The sequence below is a fragment of the Prionailurus bengalensis genome, chromosome E1 (genome assembly GCF_016509475.1).
Source record: "Prionailurus bengalensis isolate Pbe53 chromosome E1, Fcat_Pben_1.1_paternal_pri, whole genome shotgun sequence".
In the NCBI taxonomy this organism is placed as follows: domain Eukaryota; kingdom Metazoa; phylum Chordata; class Mammalia; order Carnivora; family Felidae; genus Prionailurus; species Prionailurus bengalensis.
Window position 1 is genome coordinate 24,745,361 of NC_057347.1, and position 11,298 is coordinate 24,756,658.

The 11,298-nt window shown below is 54.2% G+C and overlaps 1 protein-coding gene across 1 annotated transcript; it reads left to right on the plus strand.

The window, feature by feature from the left end:
- The first annotated feature begins 680 nt into the window (after positions 1 to 680).
- CA4 (carbonic anhydrase 4) lies at positions 681 to 9,348 on the plus strand. Its single transcript, XM_043583857.1, has 8 exons — positions 681 to 838; positions 5,377 to 5,430; positions 6,207 to 6,362; positions 7,068 to 7,213; positions 7,332 to 7,430; positions 7,689 to 7,755; positions 7,896 to 8,062; positions 9,037 to 9,348. The coding sequence occupies exons 1-8, from the start codon at positions 781 to 783 to the stop codon at positions 9,229 to 9,231; spliced, it is 942 nt and encodes a 313-aa protein (XP_043439792.1). The 5' UTR covers positions 681 to 780; the 3' UTR covers positions 9,232 to 9,348.
- Positions 9,349 to 11,298: the final 1,950 nt, after the last annotated feature.

The following is an 11,298-nucleotide window of genomic DNA, read 5'->3' on the forward strand; positions in this document are numbered from 1 at the left end:
TAGTTCTGCCGCCTCACCGCACCCCTGCTCTGGCCATCACAAAAACACACAGCAATTTAGGGGCGTCTTCTCTGTTGGAAGAAGGGTCCTTGGTCTGCTTAGAAAATAAGTTTGGAGCAGCCTAGGAGGAAACAGAAAAGAGATGATACCCAGAGTATCAGCGACCACTGAGTGAGAAAAGCAAGCCTTCTTTCTGAGGACATCTGTTTCAACGAACACCTGTACACATTCCTCAACTCCAGCATCCTTCGGAGGCTATGTACACCCGCCCACCCCCAACTCAAGCCCATTCCAAGGCCCCGGCGGACTGCTTCCGAGGCGAGAGGGCTGCGCAGGGGTCCAGGCCAAAACGATCAAAGGCAAGAATATGGGCACCCACCGTTGTGTCGAGCAAGTACCTCGCGAAGTCGCCACCCTGTTCCCAAACCGGAGACCCCGTGTGAGATGGGGGCAAGGGGCTATGGCGGGGAGGGCACGACCTCTGGGCAGAGAGGAGAGGAGCTGGCGGAGGAAGGGAAGAGGATTGTTCCCGGCACAAGGCACAAGGTGGCTCGGCAGGGGGTGGGAAGGCCAGGAGGGGAGCGGAGGATTTCAGCGCTGGGACAGGACGCGGGGAGGAGAGGCTCCGCCAGGGGGAGGAGCTACTCTCCGCGTCCCGCTGTCGGGGCTCCCTCCCGTAGCGGCTCCGCTATAAAACCCGGTCCCGCATGATCGCGGCACCCCCGGAGGCCTCCTCGGCGCGCGCCCACCGGCTCTGCGGCGTGTTTGCTCCTGTGAGGGATGCGGCTGCTGCCTGCGCTCCTGGCCCTCGCTGCTGCCCGGCCCTTGGCCTGCGCAGGTGAACGCGTGGGCTCCCGCCCGGCCCCTCTGCGCCCCCAGCCGTAGTGCGCGCGAGACACCGGGCGCGCGTCGGGCACGGGCTGCTTGGGCACCGCCGCGGCGACGGGGGCGAGCGGATGGGACGGGCGCGAGCCAGTGGGCGCACACGAACGGCCACGTGCGGCTGTGGAGCTGGTGTGTGCACGAGTGTGGAGGGCTGCGGGGGGCTCGCGGGGCCCTGCGGGACCTCGGCCCCGCGAGCGTGACAGTCAGTGATGAGGATGCTTCTCCCACCCGCCTCGACGCACGCAGCGGTTCTTTCCCTTTCTGGAGTTGCGTGCGCCTTTGCTCCTCAGACGGTCGCAGTCCGTCCCGCCGGGGCTCGGTGCTGAGTGGCTGTCCCCCTCCCAGAGCACGGGTGCAGATTGTGTGCGGTGGGTCCCTGGTATCCCCCCTTCCCCCCCCCCCCCCCCGCCCCGATTCCTTGTCGCCTGAGGCTGCCTGTCCCCTTCACTTCCCCAGCCCCCAGCACTGTACTGGGAGCCTGCAGGCCAGGGACACTAGGAGACCCGAGGCCCTGGCCGAGCCGGTCTTTCCGGCCAGGGTGATTTTCATGTAAAGATTAATGTGTGTCCGAGCTCTTAATTATTCGTCTAGGTGGGAGGTGGCGGGAGTGGTGTGTTAATATTTGATAAAGAGCCGAAAGCACCTCCAGCCGCACAGGGCGCAGAGATCCGGAAGGCATCTTTTCTGCGACCCCACGGGGACGGTCTCCTTTTCAGGAAGCCCCCATCTGCCAGTCTCCAGCTTAGCTACCCCTCCGATGGTCCCCCTAGGGGTTCACCCGGCTAGACTTACTCTCCAAAGCTAGATGCTCCTCTCTTTGGAGTGCTGGAATTGAGTAGTGAGGGTGTCCTCAGGAGCAGAGGAGAGTGTGTGCCCTTTGCAAGAAAGATTTAGCTGGCCGGTTGTGTGTGTGTGTGTGGTGTTCCGGGGGGAGGGGGGAATGAGGGGAATCTTGCAGAAACTGTTGGCTTCTTTCTAGGAGAGGAGAAAAGAGAAAAGACAGGGTGTGAAAAAATTTCTAGGTAAAGTTGAGAGTTTGAAACCCGCTTCAGTGGGCTTAGTAGAAAAAGAAAAAAGAAACACTTTGCAATTAATTCGGTTGTTTTGTAACTGTGTGGTGGTGGGTAAATCAATTAATCTCAAATTTCTCGTTTACAATATAGGGATAGTCATTCTGACCTTAGGTGTTTTAAGGATTCAAATAAGATAATGGGTATAAGTACTTAGTGCAGTGCCTGCGTGGCGCGTGGCAGACTCCCCCAGATGTGATGACGGTGATGGCTCTACCACTGCCTGGGACCAGCCAGCCAGGAATCTTTCTCAGCTGCCCCTTCATGCAAGCTGTGCTCTCCTTAAGTGCTGAGGCTTTTTCACTGGGAACTATCTTGGGACCTGTCTTCCTCCACCCATTTCATCCCCTTGGACATTTGAGGCTGAAGAGTGATGAGGCTGCACATCACACTCCCGACTATCTGCTGCTGTGGAAGGTGAAGGAGGGGAGAGGAGCATAGACTTCTTCTGAGCCCCAGAACCCTGCCAGGAGTTGCTGAGACTTTGCCAGGACATACTTGGGTTTTTTGCTGAGCTGGTTTCCAGGATTCCTCCTTCCCCACAGAGTGGGAGGGTAGCTTGAGCAAGGTCCATCAGAGAACTTCGGTCACCTCTAAAGAACAGAAGGGTGGTGGGCAAGTGATTGGTGATGTGGTTATGTCTATTACTGCATCCCTGGTCAGAGCAGGTCACCTAGGTAGAACTTGGAGCTTGGAGCCAAGATCTGTCTGTGGGGAGCCTCTCTTGCCCTATGGAGATGGACTGAGGCAGCAGGCTCATAATTATTGGCAAGGGCAGCCCTCTCATGAATGAATATAGGAACCTGAGCTGGTTTGCGACCCTGCCGCCTCTTGCTTGAAAGTCCCTCCCCTCAGTCCACGGACGTAGACCTGACCCCTGGCCTCATCAACATTATGTTTTCCTGGTTCTTGACTCCAGAAGAGAGCAGTTACAAGAGCATTCAGCCAAGCAGGGCAAAAGTCTCCATGATTAAGACAGTGGATCAGAGGTCACCATTCCAAAACCAGGAGCTGTAGCCAGAGTCAGGGGAAGAGCAAATTCCTAAGAAAGGCTCAGTGTGAATCAGATGGGCCCTGGGGAGGCTGAGAGGGGTTTCTGCCCTTCAGGACTCTGACGTAAGCAAGGCTTCCCCTGGAATGGCTTCTCCTTGGGCCTCCCAGTCAACCTTGGAAGCCCCTTCTGCCTTCAGGACCTTTGAGAGGGGAAGACATAGGAGAATTTTTTTTTTAATTTTTTACTGTTTATTTATTTTTGAGAGAGAGAGAGAGAAAGAGAGAGTGCAAGTGGGGGAAGGGTAGAAAGAGAGGGAGACACAGAATCCTATACAGGCTCCAGCCTCTGAGCTGTCAGCACAGATCCTGAGGCAGGGCTCAAACTCATGAGCAAAGAAATCATGACCTGAGCCGAAGTTGGATGCTTAAGCAACTGAGCCACCCAGGTGCCCCAATACATAGGATAATTATAACAAGGAGCCTTCCATGGGTGTGAATGACCTTCCATGTCATTCAGTGTCTGCTCGGACACTGACCAAAGTCCTGGGTGTTTGGTAGCAGTTCGTTCTGAGGGAGAATGGAGGGCTCAGAAAAGTTCACGTAATTCTGCAGAGATTGAGCAAGAGGCAGAGCGAGGACTGAGGCCAGGTGAACAGGCTCCAACTTCAGAGCTCTATCCACCTGCAGAGATTGGCCGGGGTGGGAAGTGGCCACAGCCCCTTGCAGAGTTGACCTGCATGGGGGTTCCTCAGATGCAGCAATTTCTGGGAACAGCAGAGCCCAGTCCAGGGCAGGGGACAGATTGTTGTGGGGAAGACACTGCAGGGACTGTCAGACTCTGAGGCTGAGCCAGCTTTGACCCGGAGTTAGGAAACTCAAAAACCCTAGGTGACTCTGAAGGGCCTGGAGTGAGAAAGTGCCCTGTTTTCTGTGGATGCTCACTCTCCTGGCCTGGAGCCCCTCCTTCCTTCCCTACCAAGAACTTGACCTCCTACTGGCTCCCTCCTCACCACATCCCCATTCCAGGGACTCCAGAGGAGGTGGGGTGGAGGGAGGCAGCCTGGCAGGAAGGGGGAGATGTGCTCAGAGACCTTAGCTCAGCTGAGTGGGAAGCTGTGCTTTTCTTAGGAATTTTCTCATCCCTGAGTTCTTTCCAGCTCACTTCATTTGTCTCCTCTCTGCCCAGCCTTTGGCCATCTGTGCACTGATCTGAGGCCAGAGGGAGGGAGGCCAGGGAAGGGAAGGATCCATTAGGGAGTTTACTATGTTCTAGGTTGCCTGGAATACTCTACTATCTCTCATTTAATCCTCCCACAGCCCAGTGAGGTGGATGGTATTAGCTCCACTTGACAGATGATAAAACTGAGGCTCAGAGAGAGATTAGGTGACTTGCCGCTAAACCTGCAGTGCCCATGTGGCCCAGCCAGGATTCCAGCTCTGGATCAAATGTTTTGTCCATCCTGCTGCTTCAGCCTTTTTTTTTTTTTTTTTTTTTTTTTTTTTGGTAATCAATAGACTATACTTATAGAGCAGTTTTAGGTTTACAGAAAAACTGAGCAGAAAGCACAAAGGGTGTCCCCTCTGCCCTTGCAGTTTCCCCTGATGGTAACATCTTGCATTTAGTGTAGTAGGTTTGTAGCGCTGCCTCTTTTCAGAGATGCTGGTTCTACTGCCCTGAACCAGAGCTGGGATTAGAACCTGAATCTGGCCCCATGAACCAGGATTGTGAGGTAATGGGACAGGGGAAAAAGCCTGACTGCCTTTCCCGATGGGTTGTGAGAGTTTAGCCCAGAATGGGTCTTAATAACACAAGAGGGTGTGTGTTCCAGGGAGGGGCTAGTCTAATCTCCTCCATCATCCGGATCAACTCTGGGAAGGCGGCCAGGCTGAACCTGGCTCTATTGTCCCAGGAAGGGAGACTGGGCTAATTCTTCTCTTGTGCTCTTGCCAGAACCACCCTTCCAGGTTTAGGGTGGGAGATGCAAGGGAGGAGGGGGCTGAAAGCAATTGGAAGAGAGTGTGGAGACCAAGCCCGGGGTAGAGCTGGTAGCCTCAGAAGGCCCCCCTAAGGTCCCTCAAGGGTGACTTTTTTGCCTGAGGAGTAGTGCCCTGGGCATGATGTGCTGTGGGTCAGGACACCTGGGGCCTGGCTGATTCTACTGCCTCCACCCCATCCCTATATTTTCTTTAGCCTCCTTCCTTTGGGCCCTCTGAGACTCCAGGAATGCTCCATCCCAACCCAAGGGGGTCTCTGACTCCATGGATATTCCTAGCCTCTGACCCACCATGTATGTGCACATGTGCGTGCGCACACACACACACAGAGACAGTGTTGCTTGTGCATACACAGCTCAAGTGCATTCCTAGAGACATATGTGTGCACAAATACATTGACACAGACTTCATATCCTTCCTCTGCCTATTCCAGATTCACACTGGTGCTACGACATTCAAGCCAAGGCCTCCAACTATGCTTGCTTGGGTAAGTATAGCACGTCTTACTGACAGGCCTTTCTGTGTGGTGGGGACTGCCCAAGTCAAAATGAAGACCCGGGGAGGGTGGGAAGGATAAGGGTAATGATGGCTCCTTAGTCAGATATCAGTTCTTCACACACACACACACACACACATACACACACAGTCCTGGTCCTGAGGAGACAGAGAATGTAGAGTGACCTGAATCATCCCTGGCATCTCTTGTCACTATCACCAAGAGGATGTCTTCTATCAAATAAATCAGCAGTAGCATCAGATGTAGAGATACATTTTGCTCTTTTTTTTTTTAAGTAGGCTCCATGTCCAGTGTAGGGCTTGAACACGTAACCCTGAGATCTAGAGTCACATGTTCCACCGACTAAGCCAGCCAGGTGCCCCACATTTTGCTCATATAACAAAAGGAAGAGTTCGGTCTGTTTCAGTGACACCTCTTTGGGTGGACCTGGGAAGTTGTCCTTTGCATTTTTTCCCCCAAATTTGATCCATGTCCCCACAGTCTGCTTTCCTCTGGTCTGTACTGTGTTTCAGTGACTGGTGCTGCCCCATTCCCAAGCCTCTATCAACTGGCTACAGGGAATCAGCCTTCTCCAGGTCTGCTTCCCTGCCTCTTAGTCCTCAGATAATGCTTAACATTAGGCTTTCCTAAGCCCCCTTCCAGGGCACTCCTCTCCACAGCTTCCAAGCACCTTCCCATTCCCCTCCTTGAACTTGAGGAGGTGCTATGCGCCCCTGACTCTCAGCCCACCCTCCCTCCCTGCTCAGGGCCTAGCCAATGGGGTGGAGACTGCAAGAAGAACCGCCAGTCCCCCATCAACATTGTCACTACCGAGGCACAGGTAGACCCAAACCTGGGACTCTTCTCCTTCTCTGGCTATGACAAGAAGCAAAAGTGGAAAGTCCAAAACAATGGGCATTCAGGTGGGTCTCAGGCAGATGGGATAGGGGACCTGGGCAGGCATGGGCACCTGGTCCGGGGACCCTTGAGTTCCAGAAGACTTGGATGGGTGGGCTCCTCCAGGGATGACTAGGTGCAGGTCCACCTTTGCTGAGGAAGGACTGCAAAGCCTAACAGTGGGAGGGTAGGGGGAAACAGGAAGGGCCTTAGAAAGGAGGGAACACTTCATAGTATTTTCAGTACTTTAATCAGACCAGTCTGCTATGGGAGAAGGGCAGCATTCCAGGAAGAAGGAACAACATGTGCAGAGGCACAGAGGTATGGAGCAGCTTGGGGTGCTCAGGGAACTATGTGTGGCTCAGTGTGCCTGGTGGACAGAGAGCAAAGGTAGGAGGGATCAAAGTCCATCCAGGGTTGGCCAAACTGAGCCCAGGGGCAGGTGACCCAGGGCTGAGGACTGTAGACATTGTCTTGAGGACACCAGGGCACCAGGGAGAGGGCTGAATTGCATGTTTGGGATGTGCAGAGGGAGAGGCAGGCAAAGAGGCTAATAAGAGGCCAGAAAAAAATCTGGGCCGTGTCACCTGTCCCATTCCATCCTATTTCCACAGGCCCAGGCATGTAGCCTATGAAGGGTCGGAGGTAGGAGAGAAGGTTCTGCCTAGGTGGAATTGGGACGGGCTAGAGGAGGTGGGTGCAAGGACTCTGTCCCCTCTTGTGCCCTCCAGTGATGGTATTGCTGGAGGATGAGGCCTCGGTCACTGGAGGAGGATTGGCTGCCCGCTACCGGGCCAAGCAGATGCATCTGCACTGGTCAGAGGAGTTGGATAAGGGCTCAGAACACACCCTCAATGGGGTTCGCTATGCCATGGAGGTGAGTGCCCTTTCCTGGGTTGACACTTTTGTTGGGCTCTGGGTGGACCTGCCTGTGGCAAAAAAGGTGTTCCAGCCGCCTCACAGGCCCTCTCCCCATTCCTCTCACTCCCCACCAGATGCACATAGTACATGAGAAAGAGAAGGGGACATCGAGGAGCGAGAAAGAGGCCCAGGATCCCAAAGATGAGATTGCAGTGCTGGCCTTCTTGGTGGAGGTGGGGCCCTCATCTGCCAGGGTCTGAGAGGCTCCTTCTTGGATCCAGAGATCTGCAAGGCAGGAGGGGACTGGGGGGATCCAGACTTCCCCTCTGTTTCTCAGTGACTTCTCTGCCCCCAGGTGGGGAGCCCAGAGCCTCTCAGGGCCTCAGTCCCAGAAGCTTCCTGCCCTCCCCCCCACAGTCCAGAAGAATGGGATGGTGGTCACCCCTGGCTCTCCACATGTCCCTGTCAAGCCCCCTTCTGTTCTGTTCCAGGCTGGATCTGAGAAAAATGATGGCTTCCAGCCTTTGGTGGAGGCGCTGTCTTATGTCCCCAGACCCAGTGAGTGGCTGGGGGTGAAGGGAAGAGAGGAGACTTCTTCCTACAAAGGAAGAGCTAGGGTGATGCAGTGGCCTGGGCTCTCAGGGATCCCTGCTTCTCCCACCAACTGACAGTATCCTCTGTTTCTGCCTCTGCCCCAGAGATGAACACCACAATGAATGACAGCATCAGCCTGTTAGACCTGCTCCCCAAGAAGGAGACACTGAGGCACTACTTCCGCTACCTGGGCTCACTTACCACTCCAGGCTGCGAGGAGAAGGTTGTCTGGACTGTGTTCCAGGAGCGCATTCAGCTTCACAAGGACCAGGTACCTAGGACCCAGCCAAGGGTGTGGCCCCCCCACTGCCCAGTTCCCCACACCATTCCTCTGGATCCCCACAGAGGCACCCTGGACTGGGGTGGGGATGGGTCACCAGGGAATCCATAGACATTCCTTGGGGCAGACAAGACAGGTCTGGCCTATCCCATCCCTAGTTTGAGGGCTGGAGGGGAGGCTATGGCAGAGGAGGTCAGAAAAGGCTCCCATGCTGCCCTCTGTAAGTAGGTGGGAGTTGTCCAGCTGAGGGCAGGGAACCAATGTCCTGAGGAGAGGGGTCAACATGGGAGAGGGTCCAAGGCTGGCCAGGAGCAGCTGAGAGAAGGTCAGGATAGCCACAGTAGGAACAAGTCCATTCATTCAACAAATGGTGCTCGAATCCTTATAACACACTAGGCTCTAGGGATAGAGCAGTGAATCAAAGGGCCCAAATCCCTGCTCTAGTGATACTTGCATTACAGAACAGTGGTTCTCAAAGAGTGGTCCCTGGACCAGTGGCATCAACATCATCTGGGAACTTGCTTGACATTCGAATTCTTGGGCCTCACCCCAGTCCTACCAAATCAGAAACTGTGTGGGCGGGGCCTGGCAAAGTGGGGCCAGCAAGCATCCCCCCTTCCTCGCCCCCAGCTGTGATACTACTGCACACTGAAATCTGAGAACCACTGTTCTATAGTAGCAGTGATAATACAGTAGTGATCAGTGACTGTGGGGCTGCAAAACTGTGAGCTGTATGTCCTTAGCTTCCCAGCTAAGTGAAGCTAATAGGAACTAAGCCCCCACCAGTGCCAGGTAGTCTATATCCCCTTTTTCTTTTCATCTGCACAAAACCCTGAGAGTTAGAGATTCTGAGCCTCCTTATTAGTGAGGGCTCAGAGAAGCAAGGTTACTGGCCTGGGGTCACACAGCAGGAAATGTAGCTATGCTTGCTCCCTGCTTGCTGCTGAGCCCTGCCCCTTCCACAGATCGCTGCGTTCTCCACGAAGCTCTACTACGACTCGGAGCAGAAACTGAAAATGACAGATAATGTCAGGCCACTGCAGCGCCAGGGACAGCGCCTGGTGTTCAAGTCTCAGGCCCCAGGACAGCTGCTGCCCTTACCCTTGCCAACCCTGCTGGTCCCCATGCTCACCTGTCTGTTGGCTGGCTTCCTCGCATGATAGCTCACTTCTGGACACTTGACCTCTGCTCTCATCCCATAGAGGCCTGGGGCCTCCATTCCTCAGGCTTCCTAGCTTGGATTTTGATGATGATTAAACAGATATATTTTTGGAGAAGCCTTTCTCAGGTCTATTTTTAGTTTCCATGACTGTCTCTGTTCTGTTCCCTTCAACCCACCGCCATTCCAGGGTAGGAGCCTTAAGGCCTGGATATTTCTTCTACGCAAGGACCATGGGGCATCTCCTCCTACCTTTTGCCCCCCTCCCACCTTTTTTGAACTCTCTGCATCCCATTTGGAGAGATGCAAAGATAGCTCTGAGTTCCAACACAGCGAAAGCCAGAAAAGTTCTGGAACCTGGGTGGCTCAGTTAGTTACACTTTTGACTCTTGATTTCAGCTCAGGTCATGATCTCACAGTTTGTGAGATCAAGCCCTGTGTCAGGCTCTACGCTGACAGTGTGGAGGCTGCTTGGGATTCTCTCTGTCCCTCTTTCTGCCTCTCCCCCTCCTCCATCTCCTGCTCTCTCTTAAAATAAATAAATAAACTTTTAAAAAGAAAAGAAAAGAAAGAAAAGAAAACCAGAGAAGTTCCAATCCAGCCTCTTCATTGTATAATGGGGGAAGCTGAGGCTCAGAAAGGAGAGGATAATACGTGGAGGCCACAGAGGGGGCTCTGGCAGAAGTGGCTCAGGATCCAGCCTAGCACTTTCTTCTCTGTACTAGGGGTGGAAAGTGCAGGTTGTGTGTGGTACAGCCTAGGCAAGGTAGGTGAGAGGAGGTTCATTTATTTGTCCAAATATTTCTTGAGCATCTATGTTTTAGGCACTGGGGATGTGGCAGGGAAGACAGACAATAAATGCCTGCCTGCCCTCCTGGAGTCCACAGTCTAGTTAGAGTCACTATAAATAAAATATACACACTGTACATGTATCAGAAAGCAGCAAGAGCTATGGAGAAAGATACACCAGGAAGGGAAGGTCGTTAGGGAAGGTCTCCGCAGACAGGGGCAGACTTTCCATCAGGAAGCCAGCAGGTGTTCATGTGTGGAGGGGAGGGTGCCTGTCAGAGGAACAGGATGGAGACCAGCCAGCAGGAGTGGAGTGAGGGAGGGAGAAATTGTGTTAGAGCTGGAGGGAGAGGGGGGAGGGGGAGGAACGGGGGAGGAGGAAGGGGGAAAAGGGAGAGGTCAGTTGTGTGGGGGGCAGGAGGGGCTTGCACTAAGACATTATAAGGATGTTGGTTTTGAATGTGAAAGAGCTGGGAGCCCCTAGAGATAGCTAGCTAGAGCCTGATGTGCTTCATTGGGAAACAGCTAAGGGGTGATGAGTGAGGGGAGGCTGCTGCAGGGATCCAGGAGCTGATGGATCACAGGTCTTTGAACACTTTGCAAGTGAGACCAGGAAGAGGCAGGTATGGGCGGAAGGGCCCAGAAAACTGGAGAAGGAAATAAGGGCCCCATGGACAGGTCCCAAGTCGGCAACCCAGAGTTAAGGGGCCCCAGGTTCTGGGATCTCATCATCTAGGGCAGGGCTGGATTTTGGAGGAGCATGAGGGTGGGGGAAGGGGAGGAGAAGGGGCCTTGCTAGGTAAAGAGGAGGCCAGGGCCATGTCTGTGGGGACAACCTCTCTAACAGGCTCTACCATCTGTACATGGTGAACTTCCCCGCAGGAAGACATGCGAGCTAGTCAGGCACTCAAGGGATTCCATTATGTGATGCTAGAAGCCCTGGCAGGCATACTGTCGCTCTCTGAAGGGGAGCTGGTTGGCAGAGGTGACCTCTAAGCCCTCTGCCGCCCTGACACCCTCAGAGCCCCTGACTGACCACTCCCAGCAGAGCCTGTGGAGAGGGAGAAGCCTCCCCTCCCCTTTCCTTTCGTGACCAAGAATAAGCACCCCTCTCCCTTCACCAGTGACCACACAGCAGTGGGGGTGGTGTTATGGTCACCATGGCAACAGCAGGTGGCGTGTGTCAGCATGGGGTGTGTGGGCACCAAACCTGTTCTTTTTGGTTCCTGGTGCAGCCTGTGGGGGATCTGAGACTTTTTGTACCCGCCCCCTCCCACCC

Coding starts and splice junctions, on each gene's coding strand:
- CA4 (XM_043583857.1), top strand. CDS start 781: ATGCGGCTGCTGCCTGCGCTCCTGGCCCTCGCTGCTGCCCGGCCCTTG. Junction 7,431..7,688: donor TGCTGGCCTTCTTGGTGGAG/GTGGGGCCCTCA, acceptor GTTCTGTTCCAG/GCTGGATCTGAGAAAAATGA. Junction 7,756..7,895: donor GTCTTATGTCCCCAGACCCA/GTGAGTGGCTGG, acceptor CCTCTGCCCCAG/AGATGAACACCACAATGAAT.